This window comes from Clytia hemisphaerica, unplaced genomic scaffold (genome assembly GCF_902728285.1).
Source record: "Clytia hemisphaerica strain Z4C2 unplaced genomic scaffold, Clytia hemisphaerica genome assembly, whole genome shotgun sequence".
NCBI lineage: Eukaryota > Metazoa > Cnidaria > Hydrozoa > Leptothecata > Clytiidae > Clytia > Clytia hemisphaerica.
Window position 1 is genome coordinate 1 of NW_027103916.1, and position 26,426 is coordinate 26,426.

The 26,426-nt window shown below is 34.2% G+C and overlaps 3 protein-coding genes and 1 long non-coding RNA gene across 4 annotated transcripts; 3 read left to right on the forward strand and 1 right to left on the reverse strand.

The window, feature by feature from the left end:
• The first annotated feature begins 1,058 nt into the window (after positions 1-1,058).
• Positions 1,059-1,727, forward strand: LOC136809283 (ribitol 5-phosphate transferase FKRP-like). Its single transcript, XM_067065801.1, has one exon. It carries the CDS (start codon positions 1,059-1,061, stop codon positions 1,725-1,727), a length of 669 nt encoding a protein of 222 aa, XP_066921902.1.
• A 1,337-nt stretch (positions 1,728-3,064) lies between these two features.
• Positions 3,065-11,648, forward strand: LOC136809282 (molecular chaperone MKKS-like). The gene is made up of 5 exons (XM_067065799.1): positions 3,065-4,906; positions 6,321-6,367; positions 7,229-7,347; positions 9,504-9,560; positions 10,245-11,648. The coding sequence occupies exon 1, from the start codon at positions 3,113-3,115 to the stop codon at positions 4,670-4,672; it is 1,560 nt and encodes a 519-aa protein (XP_066921900.1). The 5' UTR covers positions 3,065-3,112; the 3' UTR covers positions 4,673-4,906; positions 6,321-6,367; positions 7,229-7,347; positions 9,504-9,560; positions 10,245-11,648.
• LOC136809284 (DNA damage-regulated autophagy modulator protein 1-like) lies at positions 10,366-11,088 on the forward strand. Its single transcript, XM_067065802.1, has one exon. It carries the CDS (start codon positions 10,366-10,368, stop codon positions 11,086-11,088), a length of 723 nt encoding a protein of 240 aa, XP_066921903.1.
• An 11,883-nt stretch (positions 11,649-23,531) lies between the features above and the next one.
• On the reverse strand, positions 23,532-24,571 carry LOC136809285 (uncharacterized). Its single transcript, XR_010846964.1, has 2 exons — positions 24,414-24,571; positions 23,532-24,054 (listed from the first exon to the last, which is right to left on the reverse strand). It is a non-coding gene; the product is annotated as an uncharacterized lncRNA (long non-coding RNA).
• Positions 24,572-26,426: the final 1,855 nt, after the last annotated feature.

Sequence of the window (26,426 nt, forward strand, 5' to 3'; positions counted from 1 at the left end):
AAAGTGCGGAAACCACCTCCTAAACCTCCAATATGCTGGGGAGAAAAGACACGTGACTTATTAGATGAAGTCAAAACTTTAACTTACTTGATGGAAAACGAGGAAAGTGTTATGAAAGATTTACATTCAAATTTGGAAGAGATCAAGAAATACATGATACTTGCTATACAAGAGAAAGATCAAGTGCGTAACAGTGTTTTGAGTGTTGGTTCAGATACTCAACAAGAAGAACATCATCATCACCATCAACATATAGTAGTTGCTAAGACTGACCATGAGGAGGACGGACAACATTCTAAACCTACACATAATGATGGACAGAATATTAAGACGATAAAACAGGACTTAGTTGTTGAAAGACAGCCAGGCAGTGAAAATGAAGTACAACTTTTTATAGAGCATCCAAGTTTAACGAAAAATGAAATGTTAGTTCCACATCATCATACTGAAAATGAGGAGGAGGAGCCTGGAACGAGCTCCACGACTATTGAAGAAGAAGACCCTCCTAATATAGACGAAGATGTTATAAGACAACATAATTTGAATCCACAAGAATTCCAAGTGTTAACGAACATGATACATGTTTTATTGGAAGAAAAGAATAGCTCAGTAGATCCTCCAACTACTTAATGGTGATAGGATAAGCTTTGATTTCTTTGTCTGGTTCATTCACTTCGTATTAGTACTTTCAGCTTATCTGATAGATTTACGGTTATTTATCTGTTCTAAAATAATATGAGGGAACTGTTTTTTGAACTTTTGTCGCTAATGTTTGAGTAGCCAATATAGCTACTTATTAATTCTAGTGCTCTTAAAAAAACATCAGCCTCAAAATCATGATAGGATTAATTTCCGAAAATGCACATCCTGTGATTTTTTGAAGGTGATTTCTTAACTTTGTCCTTTTTTTCCCGTCACCTCGCATAGCTAGCTTCCTCTAGGGGCTAGTAACCTTTAGCAAAAGCTGTCTATTTTTGTGTTGTTACTTTAACTCACTTGTTAATCTTTTCTTTATTTTCAGTCAAAAAAAGAAAAAAAAAGAACGAACATGAAAAAGAATGATTCGAATAAAACATAGAAGATGCTATCTGGTTTTAGTTTTATTGTTAATATTGTTAGCATGGGTTCATTTCAAATTACTCCCATCAATTACTGACCAGTATAATACAGACTGCTATCTCAGTGAACAATCGAAAAAAGATCTTGAAATTTTACTGAAAATCATTATATCATCATTTGAGAAAAATAAGGTTTTCTATTGGTTAGATTATGGCTCGTTGCTAGGTGCAGTTCGTTACCATGGTATTATCCCTTGGGATGGAGACGGGGATGTCTCTTTCCTTAAGGATGATCCTAATGTAAGTGAGGCTTTACGTGATATAAATAACCGAGGAGTATCTGCTAACACCATGATAGCAACTTATGGATCCGCATCTGTTGACCTCGTGCGTTGGACTGAGCATGAAAATACTTACACCAAATATTACCCAAGCTGGGTCAAAGATGGTCTAATAACCAAGATTAGTCATAAGTTAGAATATATCCCTAAAGAGTTTATTGGAAAACGAACTATCTTGGAATTTGTTGGTATTCAAGTTGCCGTGCCCGAGAAATATATTGGCTTGTTGAAACGCAGGTATCGTTTGTCGTATTGGTTTTCGGTACCGTTTAAATGGAAATGTTATGTACCATGTTTTATGAAAACTGACCAATCGTGTGATGATTGATGGTGGATGGATTGAACGTTTTGTTAAAATGATGGGCTGTCAAGCGATTATTTTTTTGTCTTTAGTGACCTTTGGTATGGGATTATTGTTTTAAGATAACTACACGTTTTTTTTTAAGAAACACACTTTTAAGAAACATGAGGCTCAGAATGCTTAAAAACTAAGAAACATCTAAGAAGAATGCTGAGGCTGAGAATGAGAAAATAACATTTTTTAATTCGTTTTTTTTAAGGACCTTCCAATCAAAACAAATGTTTGTTTTTAATTGCATGAACAATAGGCTGATTATGTCAAAAAGGCCGATTTCTTAAGAAACATCGAGGCTGGCTTGGTAAAACTAGTTTCTTAAAAACAAACGTGTATTTCCTCTACTTTTTAATGTTCAATACACTGCACAAGTTAGAAAGTATAAAATAAATACCTACCCAGGTTTGTCTTTCCCAATGATATTACCCTAGATTTGTTTATTGATTCGTTCGTTAATTTTAAAAGTTTTTTCACTTTTGCTAATCCCGGTGGGGGTACCTAGGCAATTGAAGAGTACATGTATCTGGCGCCTTTAAGGGTGCCTTTTTCAAACCTTGAAGTCTTTTTGAGGGTTGGAAATAATCAGAAATAAATAGAATAGGGAACTTTTAACTTTTTGCCCCTTATTAGATCAAAATGGTCAAATTATTCTTAATTAGGGTCGTAAAATCCATAAAAAATTTTCCTTCTTTTTAGTTCCTCTAAGGGTCCGAGGGTCGAAATCCTGCGGCACATACCCGCCAGCTATCCTCCTCCTCCGGAATAATATTTTGTGCAATTCTATTTGACTCATGAAAATGCATTTTTAATAACACGTTTTTTTAACTACTTTTATTTTTAAAAATATTAATTGCTTTTTTTTACTTACAGGTATTATTTTCAATACTTTTTATTTTTCATATTTATTTTGCATAAATCACTTAATATAATCTTTGAATTATGTGAAGGAATAAATAAGTTAACAGAACTAAATTTTTGGGCCAATATGAATATCCATCTGTAGGTCGGATTCTGATCTCTTACAAACTTTTACTTTGAGATTTTTTCCAAACCGCCGCTTATTCCAAACCCCCCGGCTATTAGGTACCTGAGAGTACGCACTTTTACAAAATTACATTGTTGAGCTTCAGCAAGAGTGCATCCAATGATACTTAAATGACCCCTGAAAATATTTCTTTTGAAGCGGCATATTGACTTTTCTAATGAAGATTCTCCTGTCTCTACTCGCTGTTACTTTGCTCCCAATAAGGATCTCATATAAAACAGAGAATGGTTTAGTATATAATTGTTTAATTTTTATTTCATTTTAGCAATGAAGCTGCGTTAAAATTTATCGGTGTAAAACCTTTTACCATCAAATGGCATCCATTTCCAATGATGTACATTGTCAAGAGAAACTTTCCAACCTGTACAAAATGTTGTCACATTTGCATGGTCCATCAAGTCAACACATTGCTATCAATAATAAACTAGTATGCTCTGCATTTGAGCTGTATCATTCTATTACTCCAACGGATGACGTCATCAATCTTATGTTTGGTTTCCTACGACAGCAAAATGAACGTTACAAAAATGGTGGATCAGCTATGGGAATTTTAGCGACAATTCTTATTCAAGAATACTTGAAATTTGATGTCCCCATTGGAACTGTAATGGATAACAACGAGTTGATTTTGAGTACTTGTGTTAGAGAAATTCGGACACTTTCGGTCAAATGTAATATCGGACGGTTTAGTGATGTCACAAAAATAATTCGTCCAATCTTGATGTCTAAACTGTTGCTTACACGAGAAGAATCTAAACATTTATGTTTGACATTTGCACGTGTTTTTACTATGGACAATTTCTGGAACAATAGTCACGTGATTAAACTTGAAAACGAGGCTATTTTAAAAACGAGCCTTAATGATGGTTTAATGTTGCGTCTGGAACAATATACGAATTTCCCAAATGAACTCACTGATGTGAAGGTTATTCTTTATTCTGTCTCGATTGCCCTTGATAGTGAAGAAGTTTTGGAAGGAGGGTCAAAGTTTGATTATCAAGTTGAATCAAGAAGTGATTTAAAGGAAAGTTTACTAAATGGAAATGTATTGAGGACTTGCCGCTTAATGCATGGTTTAGTGCAACTAATTGTTTGTCAAAAAGTGATACACCCAAGAGCTAAGAAATGGTTCAAAGACAATGCTATTTACTGTATTGATCGAGTTGGCAAAGCTTGTATGAAAAAACTGGAGACAATCTGTCAGTGCATTGCTGTTAATAATCTTTCAGAAACTGACCTTTCATCTTATTTGGGACACATTTCTTTAGCAAAGCGTGTTAATCTGATTGAAAAGAACTTTCTTAGGTTGGAAAATGTGAACGTACCGCAAATAAAGACAGTTATTTTATGTGCTGAAGACGAAATTCGCTTGAACGCTTTAGATATTTGTTATGAACAAACCTTGACAGCCTTGGATACGGTTTCTAAAACGGAAAACGTTTTATACGGTGGAGGATGCTCCATAACTCGACTCCTTATGAAGATGGTGAAGGAGCACGGCACCATGACACATTTTCGTGTTTATGTTACATCGTTATTAAAGCTGTGTCAAGCTGTATCAAGAACAGATACTCTCCATCATTGCATTGACTTAACCTTCCATCATCATTGGATAACTGGTTCTCCAACCTGTTGTTGTGGAATTGTCAAGAAAAGCTCTACGATGGAGTTTGTCAATTTTCTTGAGCTTAACAATAATTCTTATCTTACAAATTACAAACCTAGTGATGTACAAGAAGATTTTTATGGACGTGAAGCAGATGTTTTTGAGTCAGAAGAAATGTTCATTCATATCATCTCTTCTGCTTTTCAATTAGCTAATATGGTTTTAAGAATCGGTGCAAAAGTGGTTTCTAAGCCTCCCACTACCTAATTAGTATTTTCTTTTTCTTTTTTTCATATTCAAGTAAATCTCTTGTACTGTACTTGATTGTGAGTAGCTTTCCTAGTATTATTTGCTTTCATCGATTCCAAAAAAGAGCTTTAATGTTAATCGTTTCCAAGGCCAACCCTAAAGATAAAATGATAATTTCATTTGTTGTTTTGAAGTTTCTTCTCGACATAAATGCTTGACCTCCACTACATTGAACTATATCGTTCTTTAAAGGTTTGTAGAATATAAAAACTTACTGCAAATATTTAGCAAGAAAATGAGAAATTTGTTTTGTTTGGAGTTTCTTACAGTTATCTTTATCGTTAACTCAAAATCTAAACGTTTTTTTAATAAGAACATTTTTGAAGCCTTCGGATGTTCTTATCTTTTTGATTTAGCCTAAAAAGGTTCTTAACATGTTCTTATTTTCGCCATTTTTTGAGTATTTTTGTCCATTTTCTGAAGAAATCGGGTGTTTTAGAGTCCGTGATATTCTTAACATTTTGGCCATCGAAGCCTTATGTTCTTATATAGTTTGTTCTTATAAAAAAACGTGTACCACACCTTTCTTGTCTTAGGTTTATTATCTTTACGTGACTTAAGAAACATTATATTTCAACAGACTTAGTCTGATACATTATATTTCAACAGTTTTTCAGAAAAATATTACCTTTGTGATTATGAGGTGTCGATGAAATGCCATTTTTTAATATCTACCTGCTCGTGAAATTTTATGAAAGATTTTGGTCGAAAGTAGTTCATGCTCAATAATGTTAGGTTGTTTTCTCGTTACCGTGAAAGCTGTTGAAGTTGAGCTCAAATTCTTTCAAACTGAATTCTTTTCTAGTAGGGTAGTTAGTGCTTACTTTTTTGCAAATATCGTCTGTACTTGCTTATTACTCCCGGGTACCTAATAGCCGTCCCCCCCCCCGCTAATTAATTTTTCGAAAATTTTCCACCCAGGACATTCTTATTCCCCCCCCCCCCCCCCGCTTATTAATTTTTGAAAAATGTTTTTGAAAGTTCCCTCTTTTGTCCTAATTCTGCTGTATTAGCCTCCTTTTTAAAAATTTTCCACCCAGAACATTTTTATTCCAACCCCCCCCCCCCCGCTTATTAAGTTTTGAGATTTTTTCCAACCCCCCTGCTTATTCCAACCCCCTTGGCTATTAGGTACCCGAGAGTAAAAATTAGAATTTGAACATTCAAAATCTAACAATCTCATTTTTAAGATTTGCTAGCAAGCTTTGTACGAAAATCAATCGATGATGCTAATCTGAAGGCTACTCAGAAAATATGAGATTAAAATATATTGTTATCATTGCAAGTCGTTAAGATGATGTAATCTATTGTCAAGTTTTGAATTTGATAATCGATACTTTACCATCCCAACACCATATGACATTTTTATAAGCTTTTTTTTTATTTCCACAAATACTCTATCAAAAAGAATAATATTGTACTGAAAAAAAGATCAACACGAATTTTGAGTAACCTTTTCTAGATTGTGACGGACAGAGACTTGTTTTTTTGACGATTTGACTATTTCTAATTCGTTTTAGGTCAAACCTTCATTCAGATGACTCGATACACGAAATCTTTTTTGCACAATTTTCACATAATGATATTTTTTGTCCTTCTTTATTAGGGTTGATCTTACATAACGTTTCAGAAGTAGCAACAAATCTTTTCAAGGTACAGTATGATCCATTACACGTTTTTTTATAAGAACATCTACAATTTTTGAAGCCTTTGGATGTTCTTATTTTCACCATTTTGTGACCATTTTTAAAATTTTTTTGAGTCCACAAAGCCTTAAAATGTTCTTAACAAGTCTTTTGTGCTTATATAGTTTGTTCCCATAAAAAAAACGTGTAATGACCGTTACTTTAGCACTTATCGCATTTGGGACAAGGGTCCTTTCATATTCCAATATTCTGATATTTTTGTTGGCTTCAGTTTTTAAGAGGCAAGAAAATAAATTGTTTATTCTTGGTGTGTGTAAAGTCTAGAGTCTAAGACAGAAAGTACACGTTTTTTTATAAGAACAAACTATATAGGAACATAAGGCTTCGATGGCCAATATGTTAAGAACAAGTTAAGAACATTTTAAGACTTTGAGGACTCTAAAATACCCAATTTCTTAGAAAAACGGACAAAAGTACTCAAAAAATGGCGAAAATAAGAGCATGTTAAGAATAATTTTTAGACTTGAAACCCAAAAAGTTAAGAACATCTCAAGGCTTCAAAATTTTTAGATGCTCTTATACAAAAACGTGTATTCAGAGTCATCTTGATGTGTTGATAGGGATTAGTAATCTGTGTGACTATCCAGTATTTTATCACGAGGGACATACTACTCAAAAATTGTTTTTTAATTCGGAAATTGATTTGTTTGAATTATCAAAAATACCTTGACAATGTAAAGGTAAATAGGATTATACTCATTAAACCAAATTTCTTCAAAACTCTCAGTAGAGTATTAATCAATTTCTATGTCTTTATCATTTTAAGAGAGTCATGTAGTTTATGTTGTTTTAATTTGATTCATTATAGATTTCGTCGTGTGAATGGGAAAAGTTTCATTTCGCAAAACAGCTTCTCAGCAAAACTATCTGTACTTTTTGCAAGAATACCAACAACAGAACGTATTGTCTCTACGAACAAGAACTCAGGTAAACACATCATGATTTTATGTTACGTCTTTTTATAAGAACAAACTATATAAGAATAAGGCTTCATAACCAAAATGTTAAGAAGGATTTGTAAACTCTAAAACAGCCGATTTCTTAGAAAACTAGACAAAAATACCCAGAAAATTGAATGCTTAGAATAAGAACTTGGTAAGAACACTTTTAGGCTTAGGTTTAAAACTCAAAAAAGTTAAGAGCATTCGAAGGCTTCAAATATTTTTGATGTTCTTATTAAAAAAACGTGTACAGTATTATGTAAAAGTAAACTTTTTCTCCTTCCCATAAAATATTACCATGTATTAAAACTGCTTTCATTAGTTTGCTACTGGTGCTGATTCTTTTGTATGTATTTTTGAATTTTTTAAGGACCTAACCCTCGCAATCCTTGGTACAGTCCTAGACTAGAATTATAGGCTTTTTTTACTAAAAAGTTTTGTTTTTAAATAAGAGTGATATCAATTTTAATTTACAAGCTTTTTCGCATTGAATTGACACGGATGTGGAGCAAGACTGGTCAGAAAGAGGAAAAGAAAAACATTTTTGCTTATGGTATCAACAGATATCAACCCAATACACGCTTTTTCTTTTATAAGAGTGTACTTTGGATGAGGGTCAAGTATTCTTAAGAAAGTGCCAAAATTGAGGGTGAAATGTTCTTAACGTATTCTTACTTTTTTGAGACTTGCCTTTTTCACAAACATGAGATTGATCAATTTGAGAGTTTTGGACTTTTGAGTGAAAATTTGGGTTAAAATTACATTTCTTCCTCAAAGCTTCAATTTATCTCTAACAAAGGAAGCAGTTTGACTGTATTCTTATCAAATTCTGTGAAATTCACCTCAGAAAAAAAGCGTAAAAAAGAAAAGTCCTGATATGAAACATGTGTCTGATATACTGATATGAAACGGGGACACTTTAGTAAATATGAAACCTTTAGGAAATTTTGTAGTAAAGAAGTTACATTGAATTGGAATGTTACTGCTGCGTGTTTAGTCAACGATTAGCCATCTGTCAACGATTATACAAACCCCGGGAGGGAGGGGGGTACTTAGGCAAAAATGGATGATGGGTATGTGCGGACGGTAAGGGTCGGTTTTTTCACCTTTCAAAGTCTCTCTAAGGGTCGGAAAAATCAGGATTTTTAGGAAGTTTTTTTGATTTCCAGAGAAAAAATCGTAATAAAGTCTCTCTAAGGGTATGACTTTTTCCAAAAATCGAAAAAAAAAATTCAAAAAGTCTCTCTAAGGGTCAACTTTTCAGCAAAAATCAGTCTCTCTAAGGGTCGGTTTTCGGAGGTCCCGTCCGCACATACCCCTCATTTGCCAACCCTAGTACCCCCCCCCCGGGTACAAACCAAGCACCATTAAAAAGCTCATCCCTTGAAGTGCATACATTTTGATATTGGAAGTTTATCGTGGCTTGGATCACAAGATTTACGTTTGGCTACGTTTCGAGAGATTCTTTTCCCATAATCAGGCAAGGTGGAGGGTGTTTTCTTCTCTATTATGGGAGAAAAATCTCTCGAAACGTAGCCAACCTTTAAATCTTGTAATCCAAGCTACGATAAACTTCCAATATCAAAATATATAAGCTTCAAGGGACGAGCTTTTGAATGGGGTTTGGTTTGTATAATCGTTGACGAATGGGGGTTTAAATCACCGGATCGATAAACTCAAACTTATTTAGCTTACATTTTGATAAAGGGGTCATCTTCTATTACACTGGAGAGTGTAACTAATTTTTCTCTAAAAATTAAGGCACAATAAGAGCAATTTAAAAGCCGAGCCTCAACAAAAATTTACTAGTTCTTATGAAGAAAGGTCTGTATAATACACCCCCTTCCCACAGACCCGGTAGGACTTTTTCAGCCAGTGTGGATAAAAACAACAGAAAGAAACTCGATATTTTTTATAGCTGGGGACTTCAATTCATTATGTTTTCAAGTAGGTAGAAAATTCAATGGGGATGGCAAAAATAGTAAATTATTTTGCAGTGAGGATTGGTTAATTTGATTATTTTCAGTGGGGCAAAAATTGGAGGATGATTTTCCACCGGGGACGATATTTTTAGGGAAGGGGTCCCAGTGGGTCTGTGAGCAGGTGGTGTTATAATATTATATTGCTCTTCTTCATTTTCAGGTGACTCAAGGTGCCCAAAAAGTAAGCAAGGAAGGAAAAGAGTCACGTCAAGTCCTTGTGAGTATAGTCCTTTGCTACTTTGAGTACATTATTGAGCAAAGAAAAAAATCAATTATTTAATCTTGAGCGCTGAATATTTCTTTTTATACTTCTCGCTGTGGTAACTGTTCCCGCGCAACAAGATGGTACTGTTCCATTGAATAAAATCATTCTGAGAATAAATTGGCCAAACATTTTACTACCGATAAGGATCTTTTCTTTTAGAAGGCTTATAAGAACAAGCTAGAAAAATTGAATTTTCAGAAAACTTGACTTCTAAAGGCTTCCTCGACAGTACAGAAACAAATTTACCCTTATTTCACTTAGATTGATTTCTGAAACGACAGGATCAACTGAATAGAAAAGTTTGAAGCATATTGCTCCCTAGTTCAAGAGTTCTTTCAAGATAGCTTTGTTATACCATCTCGTGTGTTTTTGCTTGTAACACGTACGAGAAAAGAGTCTTGTGGCGAATGTACTAGTGTACTATTGATATATTATTTTCACCACGCACAGTTTCTTAATAAAAAATTTATTATTAGTTATTATTACAAGGTTACTCTGATCAACGAAATGAAAATCGCTGTACCCTTTTTTAATAACTTTTTCCCTCTTTTCTTAACACGAAATAGATGTTTCCCCATATCTTTCTCTCTGTAAAAAAATGACGTATTTTTTTTCTTTCTTTCTCATTTCTTAAAGCCAAGCCTTCGGAACAAGATAAGCTTTGCTTAAAAGAAGTAAAGAAGGAAGACAACGTAAATATTGAAGCAGTTTGACTTGACATTAAAACCAATTCATTCAACGTCTCAAGAGAGTCAAAATGCCGAACAAATGCTTATCGTTGCTACCAGTTTCGGCCGCTTTCGTTTTGTTAGCAGCAGCTGTATCAAGCTACCTCTTGGGATTGCTGCACAAAGGTACTTTAGAGTATGTCCCATACCCAAGTGATTTAGGTTTACAACAACCTGAGCTTGGTATATTTTCAACTGGGATTGCGTTTAGTGGTTCAATCACTTTCGCTGTCATCCTGTTACGTTTTATCCAAGTTAACACGTTTTATCCAATGGTGTGTTATAAAGCCAATTACATATCTTTCTTATCTGGTATGTTGATGCTGATTGGTTTATACATGGTACCAGCTTTCCCGTACGATACACATGCTTTCCTTCACTACATCGGTGCCGGAATTTTCTTCTTTTTCATGATTCTCTTCATGATTACCCAAGCAAGGATCACCCACAAGCATCCGTATAATCACACTAAATGCTTAGCGAGTTTCCGAATCCTTCTCTGTGTTTTCGCCTGTGCAACACCGGTTACATTTGTCTGCGGACGTCTACTTGCTCCTAAAGAGGAACGTTATTATTATATCCCACAAGGCTGTGAATGGTTCCAATGTTTACTTTACTTAATCTACATGTGCACCTTCGCATGGGATTTTGGTCGTATCCATCTACGTCTAAACAGCTACGAGGTTTGCCCGCGAAGTCCAGATACTCGAAAGTTGACCCGCAGGCCGTTAGATGCTCATAGTACAATGTAAAAGACGAAATGGAAGATTCATACATGCGGTGAATTGTTTGGAATTTATACTGCTTCCCAAGTCTTGGTCTTGTCTCTGTTCGCAAATATTGTAAAAGACAAGACTCGCAGCATAATGGATTTTAATGGAAAATTTGGTGTAATTCACACTTTTATTATGGATGATATCGTTAAACGATTTTGATTTTTTTTTAAGAAAATGGAAATTTCAAAGAACGTTCCAAAGCAATGGACAGTGCATCGTGTGCCCATCTAGGAAACCATTGAATTTTGAATCGTTGGCAAACGAACGTATTTAAAACACCCTGTCTCAACGGTTGCACGGGGCTATGACAGTATGTGATATGACAGCACAATAATTTTTTTTGATCGGAACTTAAACACCTCTTGTGCTATTTTAGGACGTCCTTCTGTTGTTCAGATGGCTATTTTCATCCTTTTGCAGGTTTTTCCATCTCCAAAAGTCTTGATAATAAGTCCCTCGCTTAATTCCAATTTGTACCGACCCCCTGTTCGTTTATTAGACACCTAGAGACCTGATGAAAGTGCCTTAATTTCCTATGTATAAAGCGCGTTTATAAGTATGCCTTGCTCACACTTTATTCAAGTATTTATAGTTATATTATAAAATTTAGGTATTTTCTTTTTAGAGGGTTTTAATATCTTTTTAGAGGCATTAATAGCATTTACTTAACATATTTATCTTACTCTTCATATTTATCGGCGTGGATATTTTATTCGGTTTTCGAATGATCGATAAAAACATCATTCTCTCTTATTTAACCTAATGACAGCTGTTCATAATTTTCTGACGCGCACGGTAAACCTCTGAAGGCGCTTGGAAATTATACATCTGAGGAAAATAGTTCTCCCGCGGAAAATTCTACTACAAGAATCTTGTTGTGCGCTGGAAAGTTAAAAACTGATACGGCGCCCTATTCATAAACACAATCATGCAACTTTGTTGTCGTTCCTAGTCCTTTTAGATGAACGCGGTCCTTACGATTTCGAGATTTCATATTCCTCAGATTGTTGTTTTCACACATCCCTTTAGAGCTTCAGCGTGGTGTGCAGGAAACATTCACAATCTGATCTCAGGATACTCTTATTAGACCTTCAAGGTGTGGTCTGAGAAGTCTGAGAAGGGCGACGGGAAAACAACAAAAACGTGCCTGTTTGGAACGATCTTTGCAGAGTAGTTCAAACTAAAAATTGAATACAAAAGAAAACTATCAAAATGAATGAATGCTAGAAATTTGGACTATAAACATATAGAAAATTAGGGACTTCAGGAAAAATTGATTAAGACAAAAACAGACAAAACTAACTTAAAAAAGACGAAGCAGTGCAGTGAAAGAACACAAGTAAAAAGCAGAGAAACGAACAAAGGATAGAAGCTTACCGGAATGCACAACCAGAGTTGTTGTCGTATATGGAAACTTGAATTGGGCTTTTCCAGAGGAAATTTGAATATGGGGGGGGGAAGGATATAACATTTTTTGGAAATTTACCCCCCCCCCCGGACATTGTGACTTTCGATCCCCCTGACAGCCGGTTTAACCCCCCGGACAAGCAATAGTTGACCCCCTGGACACTTAAAATTACCCTCAATCAGAGCAAAGTTACCCCCAAACAGAGCAAGTTTACCCCCTGGACAAGGCAAATTTTGTAGATTTTTCACTACCCACTGGACACGATATCCTCCACCCCCATGTACGAACATTTTCTGGAAGAGCCCATTATGATTTACCAAGCATAACTTTTGCGACCAAGTTTCTTGGAGTAGAAAAGGCGTTTAAAATGTGTCAACACACACAGAACCTTAGCCTGGGTATCCAGACTCAAAATGTCAGAAAAAAAAAACTCTTACCTCAACATACAATACAAAGTTTCTAAAATTTTAGAGTCTGGTGCAACTAAAAAAGTCTGATACAGTTTTGAATGACACAGTCTGTGAGTAAACCCTTGTTGACAGAATCTAAAAACTTTGGAAACCCAGGCAGACACACATAATTACTTACCATAAAACCTCTTTTACAAACTCAATAAACTTTCAAAACCACTTTAAAGTACATCAAAGCATCAGCCACATTCATAAAGGCTCCTTTCCAGCGGCCATTTTGTTTAGAATGAACTTGTGTTTTCTTTTTCATTTGTTTATCTTTTTTTGCAAGGTCAGCTTTTTCCATAAATTATGCGCGCGCATCGAAAAATATCAAAAACCCCGCGAAAATTCTGCTCAGTGACTGGGCGCGTACTGACCAATTAGAGACACTCGCATATGCAGGGACAGATATCCCTGCAGACGAGTTACTTCGACCAGACCGTAAACCAGAGACAAGATTATAAAAAACTAGACGGTGAAATAGTTTACGGTCTGGATATCCAGGCTAACAGAACCTTTCTCATACGTCTCTTATTCAAAAACTGATTTAGTAGAACAAGAAAATTTCACTGCACATCGCTTCTACCAAAATAAACTAGTCATAGCTTTCACTATCCTAAATGCCCCCACTGAAAGGTCATGTCATGCACTTATAAAGCTTTTAATGCTTTAAAGATTGAAGCATAAAAACAATCAGGAATAATTAATTGATTTAATTATTGATTGATTGTTTGTTTGATTGATTGAGGCAATTGCTTGAAAAAATAATCATATTCCATTAACAAAATACTTGAAGAATTCATGCAGCTTGATAATTTGTTTAAAATTTAAGGAAATGCTGGAAAAGCTTTTCAAAAACATAATTCAAATATTATGATATGGTATCATTATCTTACTGAATTTCAAATCTCCTTGTTTGTTTTTTTTCTCCTAGTTTCTTTCTTACAACAATATATGTCATGATCATTCACAATAGACCTTTTCCGATAATGCCGCAGACATCTTAGATTGTAAGCAAAATATATAGCGGTGAATAAATCAACAAGGTAACCAATCAGAAATAGCTTGTTTTTTTCATTGGCTGCTATATTTCAACAATTCTCTATTGCTACTTTGCCTAATAAACAATAGTCAAGAGGATACTGTGTATTTTAAAATTTATGAAAAAGTTCTGCGCCATCTTAAATAGGGTGAAATAGAAACCAATCCTAGTTAAGGCCCGGGCTCCACTTGCCTACGCTGTGATTGCACTTCTCAAGCAAAATCTTCTATGTTGTTGGTCAAAACAAAAATAAAGGAATGCCATTGTGGTCCATTCAGACGTACAGTCGAGAAAAGTTGAAATTATTCAAATGCATAGCATAGAACTTTTTCATGATGCAATCTTTTCTCCAAGCTGAAAGGATTGAAGCCATTAAGATGTTCGCAGCACAGACAATGAAGAGACGTGCCTTCGGGAAGCTAGACTTTTTGAGTTTACAGCTATATACTTTCACTTTATAATGTTTCTATATGACTGTCTGTGTGCCTAGTCTAACCACCGTTAAATGCCTTCAGGAAGGTCCCTCCTAACTTGGAAAGCCAGAATTGGGGCTATATATTTCACCAAACCACTGGAGCGTAAGTTATTACGTAGGCTATCACAACTGTATGAAAAAGTCAAAGTTGAATGTGTGCCTATAAAGTTAAACGAACGTAAACAAACTTTTTTCAGGTTTTTAAAATAGATTTACCACACTGAACAAACAATGAAAACACTCTAAGTGAGGTAAATCTATTTTGAAGACCAAAAAAAAAAGTTTGTTTACATTGATTGACATTCAATTTTGGATTCATATGCCTACATTCTACTTTTTTGTACTTTGCTGGTATCTTGTTTTACCAAGTTAAGAAAGACCTTCCCGAGTTACGACCATATGATGGTCCTTAAACAAAAAGCTCAAGAAGCTCTATGAACAATAAAGGTAGTTATTAAAATAACAGACAAAGATAAATTACAGTTTGAACAAAAATATCAAATGTACATTTGAAAACTTGAGCAAATTTCTTTAAAGATTCCGGAAAAAAAATTGAAATCATTGCTGAAGTGAACTTCTGACTAAATTACAGTATTTAATATTCAGTTTCAAAGACAAGAAACAAAATTTGACATACAAAACACTTTTTCCAGTCAATGAATCAACTCATCATCATAACCAGTCTGCCATTTTGTTTGTTTTGATTTGCACAAGTAATATTGTAATTCGTGTTATGATGTAATCACTATACTTTTTCTATAATTTGCATTTATAACACTCGCTTCAGCTTTTCAATGCTAAATCAAAACTAATAAAATATAATAAGTAATATGTAATAATGGTAATAGCATATAACGTAATATGAAAATATGAATACTGCCGTCCCGAAAAAAAAACCGAACATTTACGGAAGAGACTAACTACGGGGATGCTTGCGCGACAACAAACAACAAAATTTCGAGATTCCAGTCCAATATCTATGCGTGAAGCTATGAGTGCCTCCTCGTCGCTACGCTCCTGCGGGGGCAATAATTACCCTCTAGAGACATAAAAAATGATACTAAACTGAAATGACGTCATAATTGCTAAACTCGCCGTGTCAATTCAAGACAGCCCTAAGTCCATTTTTTCCATTTTGAGATAATTGACTTTAAAGGTTGAGATGTGTTGGACCATGGAGGTATAAAGAAACAGGAGAAGTATGCTATTGTAACCATGCTCGCCCTACGATTAAAAAAATTACGAGGTATGCATGCTCATAATCTCATATATCGTGCATTTTTAATGAGCTCTTTTGTTGATAGGTGAAATCTTATTGGCTAACTTAAGTGTTGGAAATAAGATGAGACGAGATTCATTGTTTCTGACATTGGTGTAAGAAAATATTTGGACTAAAAATGTAGTCCAGGCAATTCACCTTGGTGGTGAAAAAGGTTTGACACTGTTTTTGAGTTCCAACATACCTATATTTTGAGATTCAGGATGGTTTCTGGGCTAACTAGGTGGCAACCTTGCCGGGTAGGGGGTAGAAGGGGGGTAGGTAGAAGAAATTTCGATCAAACCTAACTCCTGGGGTAGGTCACTAATTTGGTTAATTTCTTCAAAACTACTAACGATATAGTAATGAAATTTTATACATGGGTAGCAAAGATATCAAATAATATTCCTGAAAATTTTCAGGTCATTTCCATAAAAAATGTGTATTTTACAGACCAGAATGTGAAATTTTCTTCCAAAAATCTTCTTTTTCGTCCAAAATTGAGCAAAAAAAGTTTTTTTTCAGAATTTTTTATCTTCGTAAACCGTACCAAAAGTGCTTTTTCATCAAATATAGTGCTCCAGGAGCGATTTGGGAAAGTTTCTTGCATTAAGGAAAATTAAAGTCTATTCACGATAAGTGTGCACTCTTTTTTCATTTACCTATAACTTTTGAAGGAATTCTTCAATCTTTATAAATTTGGTATCATTGGAAAGATATTAGTGAGTGGAACAATTTAAAATAAAAAAAACTTTAAAAAGATTATAAAAATGAAGATGGAAATAAAGAAGAAAAAAATGAAGATCTTGTAGAAAAGTGCTATAACTATCATTTTCACTGAAGTGAATCCTTAATCATCGAACGTCATCACTGGGAAAAAAATTCTCAAAAATAATCATTCAGGCAAAAGATATCAAACAAAGTTATAGCTGATTGACGTCTAAAAACGCTGTTTTCTGCAGTTTTTTGCTGTTTTTTGGGGTCAATCACTTGTTAACTTTGTATCATAACTTTATATTGAATAAATATTTTAATGAAATTTCTTCACAGTGATGATCTCCTAAGATCAAAGAATCTCTCCAGTGAAAATGAAAGTTATAGCACTTTTCTACAAGATCTTCATTTTTTTCTTCTTTATTTTCATCTTCATTTTTATATTCTTTTTAAAGATTCTTTTATTTCAAATTATTCCACTCACTAATATCTTTCCAATGATACCAAATTTATAAAGATTGAAGAATTCCTTCAAAAGTTATAGGTAAAAGAAAAAAGAGTGCACACTTATCGTGAATAGACTTTAGTTGATATTTTACAGACCATTCAATTTCACTGTCATTTCATTATATTTTCAAAAATGATTATATATCTCCACAGGGCCCTCAGCTAGATGGCTTGCATTTGTCATTAGCCTTCAGAGACCTTCAGATATTTCATATGATAGTGTAAAATATAACTGAAAGCATCTCTACAAGCTTTCAGAATGTCTTAACAACTATTGTCTATTTTACAGACCAGAATGTGCAAAAAGTCCTCCAAATTAGATGTTTTCGTTTTAAAAGTAGCGATTTGATAAAATTTATAGTGAATAACATCAAAATGAAAATTTACGTATTAGTAGGGGGAATTTTGTTCGATTTTTTGCAATCGCTTGACTGTTTTGTTAGAAGCACTTGTTATACATTTTTGGAAAGCTAAGGGGTAGGGGAATCGAAATTACTATGTTTCCAATTTTTTTTCGGACACTTTGGTGTGATTTTCGGACAAATCAGGCAAAAATCATAGGGTTAAAAATTAATGAAAATTTTAGCTCGAGAAAACGGAGACCTGTTGAATATTTTTGAAAAGCTCTCAAAAAATTAAGATTAGAGATATATTGCAAGTATAGGTGATTTCTGTACCTAACTCGAGATATTAACCCTTGAAAACCGTGTTTTTCAGCCAGAAACAGCTATTTTGTCCAGTTTTTGCGCTTTTTGAAGCTCAATATCTCGAGTTAGGTACTGAAATCACCTATACTTGCAATATATCTCTAATCCTAATTTTTTGAGAGCTTTCCAAAAATATACAACAGGTCTCCGTTTTCTCGAGCTAAAATTTTCATTAATTTTTACCCCTATGATTTTTGCCTGAGATTGTCATATTTGTCCGAAAATCACACCAAAGTGTCCGAAAAAAAATTGGAAACATATTAATTTCGATTCCCCTACCCCTTAGCTTTCCAAAAATGTATAACAAGTGCTTTTAAAANNTGCCCTCTACTAGTGTGAAATAAGTGAAATTCTCGAAATTAGGTTTTTTTATGATTATGAAAGTACTTTATAAGAGGTTGTAAAAAGGTGAACTGAACAATATTAAATTAAGTTTGGTGGCTAAGAGAGCCCGAAGTGCAACTTTGTAGGTTTTAAGGGTATCCATCTGGTACTTCTAGATTTTCAATAGTCATTTCTTTCAATCGATTATACAGATCTAAGCCACAGGGTCCTCCAGGTTCAGATACCCCCAAAAGTTTAGGTACCCCCCAATAATTTTGGTACCCCTAAATCTTTTAGAAGTCTTAGAATTCTAAGTAGTCCTCCACTTTGAGTTACTCCACTCTTTGGTCAGCGAATATATATATTCTTCTCCTGGCTTGTCTCCTTCACTGTGATTTAAAACTACAGTGTACAAGAAGCACCTGTGTGAAAAGGGAAAGGCAGACAAAGTTATAAAGTCTTCTGAATGAAAAGATTCGATTCAAAATTGGGGTTAGTCAAGAAAAACTATCGAAAACTATCAAAAAAACTTTTCCGGTTTTTCCAGCTTTCCTGTTTGGAAAATGTACCTATTTCCAGTTTTTCCAGGTTTTCCAGTTTTTCCATCATGCGTGCCACCCTGTAAAAATATCACTATTCGCCGAATCAAAGAAATAGAAGTAGAGAGAAGGAAAAAACAACAAACCGCTGACCACATTTTCTCTATTCACTTGCGATTGTATTTTAAACAATAGCCGTTTAGAGCTTGTTATGATTTTCTCCTCTTTCTGTGCGATTGTCGGTAAAACGACATTACCGACAATTTGAAGTAAAGAAACCGACGATTTCTTGTAATCTACACAGTGCTTTACAGCTTAATTATGCTAGATACTAGAAAGAAATCAACTAGAAAAGATTCTAGAAGGCCTCTTTTACACCATAGAAAAAAAATGGATTCAAAAGCTTTTTTTATTTTGAAAATATCACATTTTTCAAAGTCGACAGTGAAAAAAGACTTGTTTTGTATGTGTAGTTTTGGATTTGAAATATTTCGTTTACTATTTAGAATTGGAAAATGGGTGTTTGGATATGAGTCAAGCAATAATCGATCTTTCCTTTGCAGTTTATATCAGTCACCACCCCTAAGGCTAAATAGAAAAACTTTTTGAAAATATTTCAGCAATGTTATAATTTTTTTCGTTCGCCGCCATTTTGTTTTTCAAATCATAGAAGCGATTTTTGTTAAATGTGTTTTTTTTTTGTTGGAATATGAAACAATTTTCTTTCCTTTTTTAGAAAATGTTGTTAGTTAGAAATAAAAATAAGTGCTTAAAAATTCTTTGTCGTGGGTTGTTCTAAAACCATGGGTCATTTGAAAGAGTTGGAAAAATATTGCAGGCTGTGTAAAATCAAAATCAAAAGAGATGCAGCATATACTAAATTCAAAGCATGTGAAAATTTTAAAGATGTAAGTTATTTTCATTACTTAAGCAGAAATAAATTTAAACACTATCAGACAGACTATCCTGGTACATCCCTCAACTTCCTTTTTGGACTGCAGGTATAGATTGCCACATTCAATCCTCGAAACCAGGCATATTCTTTTACTACCACTGTTTCGAAACATTTACTCGACTAGCCAAATATTGAAAAAAGATCTGTGATAAATAAATCATGCATTACTGTACCATATTTTTTTTTGATTATCAAGATGAGTTTCAGGCCTTGATATATGCATGACATTTTACCATTTTGACTATTTTGCTTTTACATTTCAGGAAATTTTATCTGTGTATGGAATCGCGTGCTTCAACGAGGACCAAAACGTATATCCAGTTCAGACTTAGTTTTCGGTTGTAAACATTTTTTAAAAACGTATTAAGAATTTGCACATTTGTCGTCTCTCTCTGCTTCTCTTTTTTCTTAATTATTCGAAAGAGAGTTCAAAATCGTTAACATAATATCAAAATCAACTTCAATTATGCTAATTATGAAAATTATTTATTAAAAGATATATATCGAAACAACTCACAAATAAAAAGTTTCAAAAAGAAGAAAGAGATCCGGCTGTTGTTTTAAACAATTACTTTTAAGACAAGCGCGTGTCAATCAAATCGTTTTGAATTATGGTACCTGCTGTTATAACAAGCCCTCTACGGCTCAAAATGAATAGGATAAAAGATCGTTGTTTTTCCTTCTCTCTACTTCTTTTTTGGGCCGAATCAAGATACACGCTTTTTGCTCCGGCCTAGGAGCCTTTAATTCTCTCTTCCGCCGACGGTCAAGACATTTTTGTTTGTTTATCTAATCCGATAATCTATTCCGATTTAATAAAACGGATTATCTGGATTTCGATAATATTGCGAAAGTATTTAGAAAACAGATGGCTGCCGAAAGTGGGCTTAGCTGCAAATCTCAGTGAAAGATAGTGATCATTTTCATCATTATTCATGATGTTTGGACATGATTTATGAGAAGTTCGATGCATACTGGTCTATAACAATGTGGAAAAGACTTTGGAGAAATTTTAGCCATGAATCGTCAGCTGCTCGAGTGCTAAAATCTTGCATATGGCTAACTTCTCTAGTTTTATGGACACCAAAACCATAAAACTCTGTAACTTGACAATGGAATGAAACTTTCAAACACACATCCATTGGAATTCGAAAGAGAATACTAAAATTACAACATTACAGTACAAATTTGAAAACGATCTGAGCAGTTTTTTGTGGTGTTTATGTGTATGGATGGCTGAAAATGATCCTGTTTTGTATTCATCATTTTTTGACTGGGCTACCGTTCCTTTTGATTTTTCAACCGACTCAGATATTTTTACAAACATATCACTATGAGAATTCAATAAAGGATACTAAAACACAATTCCTATGTAAATTTTGAACAAGATTGGAGAAATATTCACAGTATTATGGCTGAAAATGATCGTTTTTGGACTTTGTCGTAATTTCATCATCGGCTGGCGACCGTTCCTTTTGATTTTAAAACCCGGCACAGATTTTTCACAAACCATATCACTATGAGAATTCAGAAAGAATACTAAAAACACAATTCCTGTGTAAATTTGAACAAGATCGGAGAAATTTCACAGTATATGGCTGAAAATGAACGTTTTTTGAACTTTTTGTATCGTATACCGTCAACTGCTCCAACTTGGACGAGTGTACGCAACATGGGACTTGTTGATATCTGGTCTGTATTTTCACTTACTGTAAAATCAAAAGAGAAATCTTGTATTTTTTAATACGCGCGTTCATTAAACTCAAATCTAATGACTTTTGAGGTTTGGTGAAATGTTGGTGGAATAGGCCCTCCCATGTTGCGTAAGATAGTCCCAAGTTGGAGCAGTTGACGGTAATTTCATCGCGGCTGGCGACCGTTTCCTTTTGATTTTTCAACCCGACACAGATTTTTTACAAACATATCACTATGAGAATTCATATAAGGATACGAAAACACAATTCCTGTGTAAATTTGAACAAGATTGGAGAAATTTTTACAGTGTTATGGCTGAAAATGATCGTTTTTTTTTGGACTTTGTCGAATTTCATCGATCGCGGCTGGCGACCGTTCCTTCCTTTGATTTTTCAAACCCGACACAGATTTTTACAAACATATCACTATGAGATTCAGTAAAGGATACCAAAACACAATTCGTGTGTAAATTTGAACAAGATCGGAGAAATTTTCACAGTGTTATAACTGAAATGATAATTTTTTGGACTTTGTCGTAATTTCATTGGCTGGGGCGACCGTCCTTTTGAAGATTTTGCAAACCCGAAACAGGTTTTTCCAATATACCACTATTTATTACATTACACACACTATTGTACCATTTTATTTGGTTTATCCTATTCTCCCCCAAGTACCGTAAGTTGGTCTAATGTCGACATCCGTCTTCTAATTTCGACATCCTTCTTTATAGACAGGAATAATAAGAAGGTCGGAATCACTGATAGACTAAAGATTTTTCCTCTCATCGCGCTAATCAAAGTCAATCATCAATTCAGACCTTCCTCAGTTTCTATTGTTCCTATCTCTAAAGAAAGGTGTCGAAGTTAGAAGACGGATGTCGACATTAGACCAACTTACGGTATTATCCCAACAGAAAAAATAATGCTTAGCTAAAAGCCCGTGGCCTCTAATTTAGGCTATTTTCTCCCCGAAATTTTATCTGGACAATCAAATCAAGAACTTGGAAATTTGACTTCTAATGTTTATCTCATTTAGCTCCAATTTTGAACTTTTTAGTCGAGATGAGTGGGCGGGGGGGTGGGGTTGGTTCTTTAGGCAAGAAAGTGCATGTGTAATCACTTAGAAGAGCTAAACTTCCAGCTGGTTTATTTATTCGTTAAGCTTATTTCTCATACTCCGCTCTCCAATAGAAATTATTACTTTGTGCTTTCTGATCTGTTTCTGATTAGCAGTTTGTGGGCAACGTTCTAACACAACTAACTCAACAAGCATCTTTCACATCTTTTAATCTCTTAAGCCGGGCTTCAGCGCAGCTGGTTTATTTTATAAAATGGTGTTTTTTTCATTTCTTCAGTGGATATTCTTAACTTTTTGGCGAAAATCATCCAAAATATTATTACGGTATTCTTAGGTTAAGTTCGAAACTGACAATACAGGTTAAAATGCATTAAAAATGGCATTCTTAGTTCAGTTGCTAAATTCCATGATGGTGATATTCTTACCATATTCTTAATTTTTGGCCATTTTCATCATGGACATTCTTATAAAATTCTTATAAAAAAAAGGGTGTACATGTATACAAAAAACGCAGCTGCTCGGTAAAAAAATCAACAAACCTTTCTACACAAACGTTCATCTGCAATATCATTTAGCAGTTTCGATAAACACGAGACCTCATGCTCTTTCTGGACCGTAAGAAAACTATTCAAGTTCTTTTCGTTAATGTTTGTCTGTGCAGCCGTATCTCTCTTCTTACAATGACGGTGACATTTTCTTTGGGCGTTAATTGGTAGGTGGGCGTCAAGCTTGGTGGGGTGGGAGGCGTGTAAGTCCATTTTTTTTTCTCAAAATGTTTGCCAGAACCATAATAATAACAACAAGGCATGTAATTGTCAAAGTTTTCATCATCAAATTGTTTTGAAAGCTCTTCACGTGCATCCTGAGTATTTGACCAGACTTCAGTAATGATGAAATCGTTTAGATGGCTTTGTATAATAGTTGAGAATTTGGTGATGGTCGTGACAAGCTGATCAAGATCTGATTGTAAAGTTTCCAAGGATACATTGTGGTGTTCCATTTCTGTTTTATTCTATTTGTTTTTACTCTAAATGAAAACAAACACGAGAAAAAGGTGTGAAGGAAATAAAGAGGTTCAAACCAAGCATTAGATGACTGAAGGGAGTCCATTCTGATTTTGTGTGATGTTTTAAAGGGTTTTAAAGCGAGATTTCATATCAATATGAATTAATATCAAAGTGAAAAAATGTAACAGAGGAAGAAGTTGGATGATGAAGCAAGTGAAAACAAAAGAAAATAAAAACATTTTAAAACATTTTACACGAGTTTCCATGTTACTAGAAATCAATTCTTTGTTTAAAAATATTGTTTTTGAGTAGATATAAATAAACATTTGTTAATACAAATGAGTGAATTACTCCTTCTTCACTAAAAAATCCAAAATTTTAAAAAGCCAACTCCAAATATGTGGTATACATACAATACCTCTGCGGGGTAGCAAAATGCAACAAAACATTTATCATTCAAACTGAACAACTGATAATTTTTTCTATCCTTATTCTTAAAAAGAGTCGAAGGCAATTGGGCACTTCAAAAATATTTTTGTCTTAGACGGGACGGCACTAAAAATTTGTCAATACAAAAAGAGGGTTTCATTTTGATTTCGTATAAGCGAATGAGTAATTAAAAAATAACTATCTACCACATTTCATAGTGAAAGGAAAATTTTAGTGAACTACTACTACATGATACTCAGGAGCTTTTTCAATTCGATGATCAACTGCCAATCAGATTTGACCATATCATCTCGAAAATATTGTTTCATTATATCAATCGATTCTCGGTTTATCTAAGAAGAAAACGAAGGATGAAATTTAAAAGTAAAGTAGTGATTGAAAAGAAAGGAAGCGTAAAAAGCCCTGGATTCCTTTTTCGAAATGATATCCCAACGGAAAGTTCTAGAAAAGTCTGTACACTCCAATGTCGAAAATCTTTTCAAATTCCAATTCATGTATCAAGATAAAGATCAATCCAGTAGGGACCTTTGTCTAAGACTCATTTCTGTTAGCAAGTTGATATTCAAGAGGTTTGTATCAAATAATAGAAAAAAAAACGGACGCCAAAAGTGACGAAGAAAGGCTTGGCGACGAAATTTTCTACTGATAAGGTATTCAAATTATCAGTAACACAAAATCAACATTTTCTTACTCTGCTGCACATGATATCTTCATCAGTAAAATGACGTCCAAAGAGTTTGGGAGCTTCACCGGGCACAGCGTCGATCTTCACGCAAACTTCCTGGCCTGTTTGTGCTTTCTCTAATTGTTTGTGGTTTGCTTCAATACCAGTCACAAAACCGATAAAGACGTTCTAAAAAAGAATGAATGAACGAATGAATGAATGAGTGTTTGGTTGTTCAGTCGAATTGCCACATGTTCTATATAGAGTTGCTCTCCAATGGCCACTGTCTCCCGAGAGTAGCAAATATTCGAGTTACATAGTCCTTCTAGCCACAATTTGACTTTTCACGAGATACTTTATAATCACCAAGTTGTGATAATGGAAACCTCTATGATTGGAATTTCTCTCAGCGTAGATAAGTTTAGTAGTAAGATTTTGATGGTTCTAATTCACTGATGATTCTAATTCAATGCCGAATGTGAGTGACACTACAGAAAGTGAGTGACACTACAGAAAGTGAGTGACACTCCAGAAAGTGAGTGACTCTACGTCATTTTCCCTATCGGAAACACCCGAAAACACTGGAATTTGACCAATGAATGTTACTAAAATTGCAACACATGGGTTCAAATTCAACACCTCCAGCACTACCTAAAGTGAGTGACACTACAGAATAAGTTCTAAGTGGTAAATAATTTTCTATAAAGGCCTTTTTAGTCTAATCTTTCATAATTCATAAAAACTGAGTACATTGTTGACAATAACAACATGTAAAAGATTTGATATATAGGTAATTTTATCAGCAACAAGAACATGTGCGAAATAGCAACAATTCTAACTAAAAAAATAACCTTAATAAGTCTTATTTTTAATTGTAAAAGATGAATTTGGAAACGTCTTCAAGGCATTTGATTGAAGATTCTTTAAGCCTTTATTAAGCTTGGACATTTTTTGAGGTAAGCAACACTGATGCAAGTGTAAAAATCGGGTCAGGTATAAACAACTCGAGGTGTTAAAATAAAATTGCCTGATTTCTAAGCAAAACAAAATGAAATTCTCAAAATGGAAGAACAAACGAACATTAAATTTTGATGTTGAAAACGTTACTTTGATAAAGACAAGGAAGAATTTTTTATCATAACTCAACGACCCAGTGGACAACATTTGAAGTCCAAAGAAAATTCGTGAAGTAGGCTCGGAGGAGTACCCAGAGTCAATTATATTACTATTGTCCTAGCCACTGGAAACAAAGTGTTCGTAGAAGATGGTTTTTTGAACTTCACGAAAGTTGTTAATGAAAGGGAATAAAAGATATGTAAATATTTAGGATTTTAGAATTGTTTAAATGAATGTAAAGATGCTCATTATTATACATACGAGTGTATTTTATTTAATTTCTCAATAAATGAAAGAGTAAAGAATCTTATTGCGAGACTGTATGTTTTATGCTAGAACTAGTTGAAACTCAAAACTATAATCCAAAAACCCTATGTGACACTACTTTGAGCTAAATTCGTAGAGACAATAAAAAGAAATAAGAAAACAAAAATAATTATTGCTTGATGGTAATATATTTCTAGCTTACAAAAACAATGTTATCATTTACAAGGATCAAATCTCATTCTTTCATTGCATCATTTGGAATTTGTCGATTAATTAGAAAGCGACGTTTTTCAACAGCGAAATCCAATGCTTCTTCAAAGTCCATATCTTCCTCATCTCTAACCCTTTCTAAAGTTTCCATCACAGATTTATGTGTTTTATCCTTTTTCATTGCTCGAAGAAAAAGGATCTTGTATTTATAAATCTCATGAATTGATAAGTCAGTCTCATGACATTCGTTCAACATGCTCTCCCAAATATTAAATGTTTCTTCAACACCTTGAGATTCTTCACTATCACTGGACATGGACTCGCTGTCTGTAAAGTCCTCATCAGACTCTTCATCTTCATCTTCTTCTTCAGATTCTTCAGGGTGGGCCTTTGCAACATGTCGATTGTAATTGCTTTTATTGGAAAAGGTCTTTTCGCAATCTTCAC